The sequence below is a fragment of the Puma concolor genome, chromosome A1 (assembly GCF_028749965.1).
Source record: "Puma concolor isolate L17-30 chromosome A1, mPumCon1.1.hap2, whole genome shotgun sequence".
Taxonomy (NCBI): Eukaryota; Metazoa; Chordata; class Mammalia; order Carnivora; family Felidae; genus Puma; species Puma concolor.
In genome coordinates, this window is record NC_141667.1 from 117,237,316 (window position 1) to 117,250,287 (window position 12,972).

At 39.0% G+C, this 12,972-nt stretch overlaps 1 protein-coding gene across 1 annotated transcript; it reads right to left on the reverse strand.

The window, feature by feature from the left end:
* Positions 1-7,908: 7,908 nt before the first annotated feature.
* On the reverse strand, positions 7,909-10,460 carry LOC112861721 (sperm-associated acrosin inhibitor-like). Its single transcript, XM_025925079.2, has 3 exons — positions 10,394-10,460; positions 9,333-9,370; positions 7,909-8,151 (listed from the first exon to the last, which is right to left on the reverse strand). The coding sequence occupies exons 1-3, from the start codon at positions 10,458-10,460 to the stop codon at positions 8,032-8,034; spliced, it is 225 nt and encodes a 74-aa protein (XP_025780864.2). The 3' UTR covers positions 7,909-8,031.
* Between the last annotated feature and the right edge of the window lie 2,512 nt (positions 10,461-12,972).

Here is a 12,972-nt window from a genome sequence, read left to right on the forward strand (position 1 = left end):
CCCCTGCTCACACTGTCTCTCTCTGTCTCTCAAAAAAAAAAAATAAATAAACATTAAAAACATTTTTTTAATAAATAATCTGTGCTCTACAGACTGAGCCAGCCAGTTGTCCCTGTTTGGGCTTTTTTGAGTTATTTTACTGATAGTCGGTGAGATAGATGATTTTTTTTGGGGGGGGGGGGTTTGGGTGAATCTGAAGGAATGTAGAGGTTTTTTGTTTTGTTTTGTTTTTGTTTTTTACTTTTTACAGCATTCACAGATTGAAGCATAGATGTAGTTTTGTGGTTGTATACTGAACCACTTGAAAGCACAGCTTCTGGGCAGGGAGTGGTAGCTCCCCAGCTCTGTGAGTTCGACACATCCCATCCTAGTAGAGTAAATGGTTTTCAGAGGCTGGAAACCACATCTTATGTTGTGGGAGAATAGAGCTAATTACTGGGGAGCTCCTGTGGGCCCCAAGCAATTTGGGTTATGGTTCTTTCTTTGTCTACCAGGCCACTTTGTTAGATTAGATTTAATTATCTCTCAAGAGGTAGTTGAGGGTAAATGGAAGATGAGACCTTCTTAACTGACACCTGGAAAGGGATGTGGTGGGGTCCCAGGGTGCCCTGGGCAGTGGGATGTCGGGTGAGGTGTAGAGGGACGCTGTGGATTGCAAGAGAGTGTGTGTACGTGTGTGCAGTAAGCTGACCATGTATTAACGCAAAAGCTTGATTAAGATGTCTTTAGTTAGGGGCGCCTGGGTGGCGCAGTCGGTTAAGCGTCCGACTTCAGCCAGGTCACGCATCTCGCGGTCCGTGAGTTGGAGCCCCGCGTCGGGCTCTGGGCTGATGGCTCGGAGCCTGGAGCCTGTTTCCGATTCTGTGTCTCCCTCTCTCTCTGCCCCTCCCCCGTTCATGCTCTGTCTCTCTCTGTCCCAAAAATAAATAAACGTTGAAAAAAAAAAATTAAAAAAAAAAAAAGATGTCTTTAGTTAGAATGAAAACTTTGAACTAACCTGAGAAAATAATGAATGGGGTAGTTTTACTAAGATGTTCAGTAGGCACATCTCCAAAGCGGCACTATTTTTTAAGAGTAAGATGGAAGAGCAGTTATCATATGGCTGACCTGTAGGAAAGAGCTTGTCTTTAATAATAGCTACTATACATGCTGCTGTGATTATCTCTTGCAATTTTCTCAACTATCCACTTTACACATGGGGGAATCTGTTCCCTAATAAGGGACTTATTATTATTATTATTCCCTAATAAGGTGAAGGAACTTGACACAGGTAGTTAATTCTGTGCCTAGAATGCAAATCCGGGCAGACCCCAGAGCCCATTCTCTTATCCACTGTGCAACAGCAGTGTCTCTGCAAAAGCATCTGTGCAATAGAAAGGAGTGTGCATAGGTGACGTATATGTGACAATAAAGTTTGTGCAAAGGTGATGTCTGTGCAAGAGCGCTTGTCTGTACAAAAGTGATGTCTGAGACTATCTCCCTGAAATGAGAGAGCTGGTCAACTTAAGTTAGCCGTGTTTACAGTGGTGGGGAGAGCAGCAAAAAATCTGGATTCTAGCCCTGACTCTCCCTGTCCCTGTGGATTGCCCCCACAGCAACGCATTTATCTTACCTGGCAGCTCCAGTTTCTATCTCTTAGGTAGGCGTATACTCACACTTGGAGGACTTGTACTACCTCTGAGGCTAAGCGAATGCCTTGCAAAATTAACTTGCAGAGTATAGTTTTGGGCAAATATACACTAGTCTACATTTTCTTTGTGACTTTGTCCTGGGCAAAGTGAGGGAACATCTGAGGAAGTGTGGAGGGGACCCTGCAGTCCAGGGGACAGGGAGGAACCTCTGGAGGGAGTGGCTGAGCACGTGCCTGAGGGGGACGTGTCTGTCTTTGGCAGAAACTGGCCAGTAGACTGGCAGTTAGGGGAGTTTCCTGCAGCGTGACTTGATTCCAGGGCTTGATTACAGCTGAGTGACAGCATGTTGACGGAGATTCTGAGGCAGTGGTAATGGCGGATGTCTCGGGGTGATGGAGACACCTGGTGTTTGTTTTGAGGAAGACACAGAACTTTTCAGTGCTTTGAATTCAAGTGCCCTTGTGGGGGGTGGGGGTGGGGAGCATTCCAAGGTGTGCCATCCCAGTTTCCTTCTTGGAACCACAGGGCTCCAGGGAACAATTGGAAAAGTTGTGATCTATACTCAGCCTCCTTAACTGGTGGATTCTGGGCTTTCATGTTTGAAGTGACTGTGAGGCACGGGGATGGATGTGTACAGAGAGGGGCCATGGGCCTTACTGTTTCAGAGGCTCAAGGGCTAGAGACAGAGGTTTGAAGATGATGACATATCCTCCCATCATAGCCTCTATTTCCTGCAGAGGTGAGAGGGGCAGGGCAAGGCCTGAAGCAGGAGCGTTTGAAATACTAATGGTTGGTGGCACAGCTTTTTCCAGGCTTGCTGGGTTTCTCTGATAGGATTTCATGCATCCATCCATAGGTTTATTCATTTATTCAGTAATTTGTGGGATATTTACTGACTTCCTATGATGAGAAAGATGCTATACTAACATTTTGTGTGGCCGGAGTGGGTTCTAAGGTAAATCAGCAAGAGACCCTTGTTTTGAAGGAGTTTAGTAAGGGAGATAAGGTAAAAATATCAATACATAAACTACAAGGTAGAAAATGCTAAATGCCAAAAACTGGACATCACTAAAACACTATGCGGTTCTGGAAGAGGAAGGAATCATGTGACAACTGTGAAGGTTAGGTAAGGAATCATGGAGGAGAGGGTTGGATTTAGACGTGTGGAGATTGGAGAGAGAGGGCAAAAGGGTCCTCCTGGTGAAGGAAAGCTCATGCACAAATGCAGGGAGGTGGGAAAAGTGTTTTGCGAATAGCAAGCTGTTGAATTTGGCAGGAGCATGAGGTAACTGGGTGCAATTAGAAGACTTTCCTCTCACTGCCTCCCCTCCCTCCCCTGCCCCATTCCACACCTTTAAGAATACAGAAGAGGACATCAGGCCTAAATCTTGCCTCAATTAGTACTACAGAAAAAGGAATTAGAGGGCCACCTGGGTGGCTCAGTCAGTTGTGACTCTTGTTATCAGCTCAGGTCCTGATCTCACAGCCATGAGACAAAGCCCCACATTTGGCTCTGCTCTGGGCATGGAACCTGCTTGAGATCATCTACTCTTTCCCTGGTCATGCTCTCTCTTACCCTCTCCCTGAAAGAAGAAGAAGAAGAAGAAGAAGAAGAAGAAGAAGAAGAAGAAGAAAAGAAGAAGGAGGAGGAGGAGGAGGAGAAGGAGAAGAAGAAGAAGAAGAAGGAGAAGTAGTTAGGGATGAAAGCCATGTCTGTCCTGGAGTCTTTAGGATCCTACCAAGGAGAGAAGTCAGTCAAAACAACAACTTGAAGTCTGCCTTCCTTGATGGTTTCCCGAATGGATTCTGACAGCAATTCTGAAGAGGACTGGCTAAGCCACTCTCAGCACAGACACCACTGGCAAACCTGCCCTGCCAACTCTTTCTGGATGTTGAAAGTCCTAGTTTCTTAAGCTAACTCCCTTCACAAACACTAGAAACATATAAAAGTAAGTGAACTGTATCTTAGAGGGAGCACTGAAACAAAAACATTCCATTTTTGGGTCTAACACTGCCTTTATTCTGGCATGAGGAAGATCTTGGGTGTGTACCAGTTTAGAGTAAAGATGGGGAGAAACAGTATCCCCACGATGGCTATCGCTAATGTATTTTCACAGGCTCTAGATGCTAATTTCCAGAAACTACGTATGTACTGCATGGCAGATGTTGAGAAACTTAATGAACATCTTTCAGAAAAAACTCATCCAGTTTGTTGCATTTAATAGTACTTCATTCCTTTATTTTTTTAAATGTTTATCTTGTGAGAGAGAGGGGGGTAGAGAGATAAAGAAAGGGAGAGGGAGAATCCCAAGCAGGCTCTGTGCTGACAGTGACATGGGGCTTGATTTCAAGAACTGTGATAGCATGACCTGAGCTAAAGTCAAGAGTTGGAGACTTAATCGATGGAGCCACCCAGGTGCTCCTAATTCCTTTATTTTAAAAAAATTTTTAAATTTTGCAGGATTTTTTATTGCAGTAAAAAAATATATGTAACATAAAATTGACCATTATAACCATTTTTAAGCATGCGGTTCAGTGGTAATAAATACATTCACATTGTTGTGCAACCTTCACAAATATCCATTTTTAGAACTTTTTCCACCCTTCCAAATTGAAACTCCATACTCATCAAACCATAACTCCCCATTCCTCCCTCCCCCAGTCTCTGGAAGCCACCATTCTACTTTCTGTCTCTATGAATTTGACTACTTTAGGTACGTCATGTAAGTGGAATCACAGTCTTCATTCTTTCATAACTGGCTTCTTTCACTTAGCATAATGTTTTCAATGTTTATCCATTTTTGTAGCTTGTGTCAGACTTTCTTTCCTCAATAATATCTCCTGATATGTATGCACCACATTTTGTTTCTCTGTTCCCCCACTGATGGCCGCTTGCTCTGCTTCTACCTTTTGGCTACTGTGAGTAATGCTGCTGTGAACATGAGTATGTGAATATCTGTTTGACTCCCTGCTTTCAATTCTTTATGTGTATACCCAGAAGTGAAATTACTGGGTCATATGATCATTCTATTTTTAACTTTTTGAGGAATCATCATACTGTTTTGCATACTGGCTGTACCATTTTACATTCCACCAATAGAGCCTAGGAGTTCTAATTTCTCTATGTCTTTGCCAATACTTGTTATTTTCTGCTTCTTTGATAGTAGCCATCTGAAGGGGTGTGAGTTGATATCTTATTTTGATATTTATTTGCGTTTTGAAACCAATTTTTTAATATGAAATTTCTATAAAGAATAAGGTCATGAAACTGGCTGAATGCTTTTTTACAATGTGACTCAAAAACTGTACACTCCAGGGGCGACTGGGTGGCCCAGTCAGTTGAGCATCTGACTCTTGATTTTGGCTCAGGTCGTGATCCCAGGGTCATGGGATTGAGCCCCACATCAGGCTCTGTACTGAGAATGGAGCCTGCTGAAGATTCTCTATCTCCTGTGCCCCTGTCCCCTGCTCATGTGTGCTCTCTCTCCTGCTCTCTCTCTCAAAAAAGTACATTCCAACAGATATTTTCATTAAGAATTAATCCTAAAGATTTTAAGCAAAGAAATAGCCCCTACATAGATCACACACTTCAATAAAACTGTGAAAAAAACTTTTAACCAAAAATGAGCATGCTTGATGTACTGTGTATGGCAGGTTGATACTTATCTTCCAGTAGTCAATCTACATCTCTGTCATCAAAATTAGGCTTGAAATGAGCATTTGGCCACTTAGCTAAAAGCTGTTCTTGTTAGGTGAGAGACGGAAGGAAAAGGAAAAGCATCAGACTTTCACCACCAATGGATATCCTAGTATCATCTGGCATTACTCACTCAACTCTTATTCGTGAGAAAGAAAATAATACAATAAATACAATAAATACAATAAATAATACAATAATAAATAAATAAATACAATAAATAATACAATAAATAATAAAATAAATAAATACAATAAATAATACAATAAATACAATAATACAATAAAATAAATAAAAATAATAAATAAATAAGAAAATAATACAATACGAATAAATAATACAATACAATAAATAAATAAATACAATAAATAAATAAATAAATAATACAAATAAATAAATAAATAAATGAGCACATTCTTTAATTCATTCAATTACAAAATTTAAGCTCTTATTAATTAACTAAACAATTAAGTTCTTATTGCCTAGCTTTCATGACCATAACATTAACCTTGGGCGTTTCTAGAATTCAATTTCCCAGACCTCCATTTCTTGGAAATTTTGATTGTCTAAAACAGAAAGGACCCAAGAATCTGTATTTTTGTTAAACACTCATGTAATATATTACTTGTTCACCTCTGAAAATTGTTTTGATAATAGTTGCCAAAAGTATGCACATGTCTTAACTCATGGCTCAGTTAAAGAAAGGGTATTTTATTTTATTTTATTTAAAAAAATTTTTTAATGTTTTATTTATTTTTGAGAGGAAGACAGAGAGAGAGCAGGGGAGGGGCAGAGACAGAGGGAGACACAGAATCCAAAGCAGGCTCCAGGCTTTGACCTGTCAGCACACAGCCCAATGCTGGGTTCAAACTCCCAGCTGTGAGATCATGACCTGAACCGAAGTCATATGCTCAACTGAGTGAGCCACCTAGGTACCCCAAGAAAGGGTATTTTAAGAAAGACAACAATTAAACATTTTAATGAGTTAAACATTTATTTTTTTAATTATGCTACTTTTTATGCTCTCAAACATGCAATTAAGACATTAGTTTTTCAAATTATCATTGAATAATTGAACATAGAGAATTAAAAATCCTGAAATGACAGGAATGTAGAGTTGGAAAAAAGTTTAAATGCTCTGTATTTCATCTTCTGTTCATAGGATGTACCTGGTCACCTATGAATTGAAGGCTCTGATTGAGAATATTCTAAATGGCTGTGGAATGTATCACAAAATGTGATGACAATGAAAGCTACAGTGTGATCAATATTCAACAGTAACCAAAATGCACAAAATCAAATTTGTCACCATTTTTCCTGTAGAGAAAGCAAGAGACAGGGGGGAGAAAAAAGTAAATTAAAAAGTTTTAGGAAAGAAATAAAGTGTGCCACATTTAAAAAATGTTAAAAAAAAAGAAGTACATTAATGGAAAAGGTTGTGGAATCCAAATAAATCCTGTAGGTTAGTTAATAGTAATATAACAATGTTAATTTCTTAGTTTCGAGAAGTTTGCCAGGGTTCTATAAGGTATTAACCTTAGGAAAGACTGGATAAAAGATATAGAAAATGATACTATCTCTTAAATTTTTCTGAAAATTTAAAGTTATTCTAAAATGAAAACTTTATTTAAAAGAGATCTTTTAAACTCCCCGGGTAGTATCACTGAAGACAATACCTTCATTGCTATAAATGTGATCATTGGTTGCACAAATTGAATCCATTTCTATGGTGCAGAAAGTCAGATGATATGCATGCAGAATATAGTTTGTATGTGAAACATGATGATAACAAAGCACTTCTCAATAGGAGGGGTTTGAACATGGAACATGATTCGGAGCCTGTGCACCACTTCCGGAAGCAGCTGGGTTTGGCTACTAGGGTCTGGCCCATGTCCTCTTCCCCTATCGGGTTGCTTGACTCTTCCTACATTCTGAGTCAGTTTTGACTCAGTCTTTGGGGATGCACCCAGATCTGAGAGAGGAGATAATGGAGACTGTCTTAATAGTTCTCTGGAAACAGAGGCCAATTTAGGGGCTTAAATGTGCAAAGATGTGTGAAAGCAAACACTTATGAGAGAAAATGAGGGGGGGAGGTGGGAAGGTTGGACAAACCAGCCATCAGACGGCAAACTTTTTCAGAGTGAGGGGGACAGGAAGGGAGATTTGATGGGAGTGTTCTAGAATGCCCTGCCCTCCAAGGAAGATATTTGGAGGCTATCCTGGAGTTCATGAGACAAACTTGGCCATCAGAAGAGCTTCTTTCTAGATGAATGGGCCCATTTTGATGGATTTCAAACTGTAAAGGTTAGTTCAGTTTCTTGCATGACTATGCTCCCTGCAGATAGAGGTCTGCAAGTGTCAGGATCATGGCCACCTCAGAGATCTAGTGTTCTGCATCTGGGCTTTGGAATTACATCATAGTGATTGCTAGTCTGTCATTAGTAATTCTCAATTAAGTTCAATTAATTGATTCATACCTTTGCACAGTATGAAGCAAAATTATAGTGAGAGCTCACATACAAAATTAAATTTCAGAAACAAGAACTTCAGGGAAAGATACAAGTGTGGCCCCTAATTTTTTACAGGCATCTTACAGTTACTGTCTATATATGTTGTGCCTAGGTTACTGTCAACATGGATTTTGCGATCCTTTTGTGATGGTTTCTTCATGCTTTTGAAGAGCAAATATTCACTATTGTGTACTTACTTCTTTTCCCTGCAGAAAGCACATGTATTTCCATAAGTTTTTCCATTGTTCGCACAGATTGGATCCCATTCTCTGGTGCAATAATCTTGCTCATCTGAATATGGTTTACATTGTGGCTGTTAAACATAGAGACACAATAGAACTTATCAGGGAAAGAATTTCTAAAATTTCCTTTAATCTTCATATGAAATGCTACACATTGGGATGCCTGGGTGGCTCAGTTGGTTAAGTTTCAGACTCTTGATTTCAGCTCAGGTCATGATCAGAGCCCGTACACCACTTCCGGAAGCAGCTCAGGATCCTCTCTCCCTCTCTTCCTGCCCCTCCCCTGCTTGCATGTGTACACTCTCTCTCCTCTCTCCCTCCAAATAAAGAAATAAACATAAAAAAGAAAGAAATGTTATGCATCAAAATAAAAAATTATAGTCTGTAGGTAGTTTTGAAAACAAACATCTATAACACTAACACCTATAAGAATGAAGACATGACACTTAAAAAATAAGATATTAAAATGTCTTTACAAACGTGTAAACAAAGTTTACAAACTTTTTTTAAAAGGGTTTAGAACTGGCTGAATGTGGTTTTCTAATTTAGTGACCACCATCTTCACTTCCCTTCACGTATTTCTCCTTCCAAACTCTAGAAGAAATCATGAAACTGAATTTTTCTATTTATCACTCCCCTGTCTTTCTTGATAATTTCACTATGTATGTGTGTGTCTGTGTGTGTGTTTGTGTGTGGGTGTGTATAAACATATGAATATAAACGGAATTTGTTTAGTATTGACAGTATTATAATTTACATAAATAAACAATATGTGTGCATGCTTATATCTGCTTAAATTTCTGTTTATTCATATACATAAATCTGTAGTTTAATTTTTCACCTCTATTTGATATTCCACTAAGTATATATATAATTATTTGATCCACCCTTAAAGTGCATATTTTGGTTATATATTTATTTGTGTCTTTAAAACCATCGTTTTGCTAAAATGAACACTTCTACTGTCAACACCATTTGACCTTTCTCAGATGCTTGTATGACATATTTGTGCACATTAACTGAATTTTTGTGTAAAGGGAGATGAACATTTTTGTGTTGTCTAGGTAATGGTTTTATGTGGCTGCTACGTTTCTATTTCTTGACTTCAGTGCAATAATGATACTTTTTTTTTTTTTTACTTTTTGAAAGATCTCCTTGTACATTTGTTTGATGAATTTTGCTATTAAAATTTATAATAAAATAAACTAATTATTTACTTTATTTTTTCCAACTTCCATCCTTTTTCACTTACCATACTTCTGGCTTCTGGCATAGGTGCCAAAGTAGTTTCTGCAACCAACAAATAGATGAAAAAATTAAAAATTAAGAAGAGGAAGAGGAGAAGGGAAAAGAGAAGGAGAACAAGGAAAGAAGAAGGAGAAGGCGGAAGAGGAAGATGCAGAGGAAGTGGGGTGGGGAGGAGGAAGAAGCAGAATGGTCTGTGGTAAACAAAGCCCATCTCTTAATAGCAGACACCTATGTGAATTGCTACTCAACACCCAGCAAGTAATGAGGCAAGACTTTTGTGCCATTAGCAAAATAAAAAATCCACTGAACATTATCACATTTGGAAATTGTTTGAAATCCCCAATTATTCTCACTCTTTGAAAAATAATTTGATGTATAATTTTTAATAATCCCTGACATCCTTTTTTGAAGATAGCATTGTTTTCCCCCCAAGTTTTGTAGATGACACATCCAAGACCGAGAAGACAATGCGTTAGAGTATGTCACTTAAATATGAAGAAATCAGTTAGTGCTTAATTAATCAGTACTCTGACCTAAATGTGTGCATCTATCCAATAGAACACAGATGTCTTCTTCTGAAATTCATGGTCTATCCTGAGCTTTAAGAAAGATAACTTTTACCAGAGGAGTCAACATGTCTCTCCTTAAACAAAGGCCTATATTCAGGAACTCAGTGAGCGGTCAAGAAGTCAGGATGTTAACCAACAGCAGACCCAGAAGAGATCATTCCTCCTCACAGTTTGTATTTATCAACCATGGAATTTGACATCCAAAAAGGGGGGAAAAAAAAAAGGATTTGGGTCATGGTCTTTAGTCATAGATGAATGAAGAGCGAACTTCTGCTGCCCATTCTAACCCATTATTCTGTCTTCACCTGTCCAAAATAGGAAGTGAGGAAAAACAATACACTGATGCAATTTTTAAAAGACATTTGTAATGTGCCTTTTATCGCTTCCTCAGTTTAGATGTTTCCAAAAAGCTCCTTCATTCCTAGATTACAGCGGTTATTTCCTGCATTTTTCTAAGATATGAAATATTTCACCTCGAATTGGAAAATATACTCACCAGAATAAAGAGGAAATGCCAAGGCAATGATGAAAATAGCTTTGATCCACGATGAGAAGAGAGACATTTTATCAATTCTGTGGAAGGAAACTTTGGCAGGTTTATAACACATGGCACAGGGATAAATTTCCTATTTCCAGATAAAAGTTTCTGACTGACCCAGAAACCCCTCCCACCCACTGAATTCCTAATTAATTAATTAATTCTTAGATTCCTAATTAAGGTAGACCATGCATTCTCATTTTCCTTTGTCCAACTCTCATATTCAGTAGGACATATATGTGAAAAAAAGGCCTTCTAGAGACATGAGAGCAATCCCAAGAAAAATCCTCTTAGCACATTCAAGAAGGAGCTGCTTATTCCCAGATGCTTTGGCACAGCCCACAAGGAACCTGGCTGCCATTGAAGGGAAAAGGTACTTTGGAGTCTCAGTTTTTCCAGAGAACATGGAAATAGTTATTACAGGAAGGAGTGACCTGGAACAATCCTCACAGCAATGCTGTGGACCACGGCTACCTTTATACATGTCCTACCTCACTGACCGGAAGCAGAGAAGGCAGTGGAGAGAATAAGGCCCACATCTCTAGGGACTGTGTCTATTTTGCTCATCTTTTTTTTCTCAACCACTGCCACCCAGCAGAGGAGTCTCCCTTATAAGCCTATTGGTGAGGAGCCAGATGGGCTAAAACAGATGATCCCTAGTAGGTAAGACCTTGAAGTATTCTGTGTTCTGTGTCATAAAGATGTCCCAGTTGTTCCCTCAGCAAGAGGCTTGGGACAATTTGATCTTGATGAATACACAAGTATGAGGATGGGAAAAGGTAATAAGAATAATCATAGATACTAAGATAGAGAAAATACATGTAAGCTTTCCAAGCTATTGAGTTGGAAAGGACAGGAGAATCAAAGCCAGCAAAGACAAGAAGTTTTGTGAACTGTAATTTGATACTTGCCTAGACCCTCAGTATTTTGCAACACCAGAGCACATAGACTCAATTGGAGATTTATTTTAAATTTAGGCTCTCCTGAAAGTTTAAATTTAAGCTTTTTGTTTTGACATACTTACAGAGTCAATACAGTTGTAAGAAATGATACAGAGTTCTCTTACATTCTCTAACCAGTTTCTCCCAATGAAAGCATCTTGTGAAACTATAGTACAAATTTCCAGCCAGGAATTGATATCAGCTGGAGACCTTTTATCGCTGTTTGATCTCACCGCCGACAGTGTGAATCAACTGTTTGTACCCAAAGCCTGCGTGATGGTATGTTTGAAAAACTGCCAGAGGAGCAATGGTGTAGCCAGCTTTGGACCCTCGCCTAAAGGATAGGTTGTGTATAGGAGGCACAGGAGAGACCGACTTCCTGTGTTAATCATTTCTCAATATATATTTGTATCCAATCATCACATTATACATCTTAAACTTACACAATGTTATATGTCAGTTCAATCTCAATAAATCTGGAAAAAAATAAAGAATATTCACAGGAATGAAACTGAGACCACTTGGGGCAATGCCTTAAGTTATATAAATAAGGTAAGTGGGTAACATTGGAGGTTTTGAAGTAGGGTAAGATTTAATCAGCCATTGTCTTCCTAATTCACTAATCTCCTTCACAATCAGATTTCTGGAGTCTTGGCAATTGAAAGACTTGATTTCAGTTCCCATCTACCATTCAGTAATCATGACACAATATTTAGATTTCCTAATATACAACTTCTTTATTTTAAGTGTGGGAGTAACAATCCCTGTGTCTCAGATGTAAAGAATAAAATGTCAAAACAGTTTGCATTCAGAATTGGGTGTTAGGCTTGCCTTTGCCACCATAATCGAACCTGCCTTTCTTAAACAGTGGCAGGGGCACCTGGGTGGCTCAGTCGGTTAAGCGTCCGACTTCGGCTCAGGTCATGATCTCACGGTCCGTGAGTTTGAGCCCCGCATCGGGCTCTGTGCTGACAGCTCAGAGCCTGGAGCCTGCTTCACATTCTGTGTCTCCCTCTCTCTCTGACCCTCCCCTGTTCATGCTCTGTCTCTCTCTGTCTCAAAAATAAATAAACATTAAAAAAATTTTTTTTAAACACTGGCAAAAGCTAGGACTCAGAAAGGAAACTTCAAGTGTAGCACTGTTCAGTTCCAATTTAATGAAAGAACATAAAATCTGGCGAGTGCAGAAAGTGCTCCATTATTCTAGTTAAGTGAAAATTATTCTGACAGTGGCTCTTTGAATTATTGACATAGACACCATCAGATGCTTCTGTGACAGATCAATTCTTCTGATGCAGGACATTTGAGGAAAAAGGAAACTGAAGCCTACAGTTGAAATTATTGTGAAGCCCTTCATGTCTCTTACACTAGACCTCTCCTCCTATATGTATTCATCTCCTGCTATTAAGAGCAGGAGAGACAGCCTGTAAATCCCAGAAGGCCACAAGACTTTTTTTTTTTTTTTTAAATTATCCAGTACAAGGGATGTTAGATGTGTGAGTTAAAAGTTCCAGTAAAAAAAAAAATGAAGATATTATTCAACTTGCATCAGAGGTAAGACAGGAAGGAGAAGACTGTATCTTTAACATAATAGAG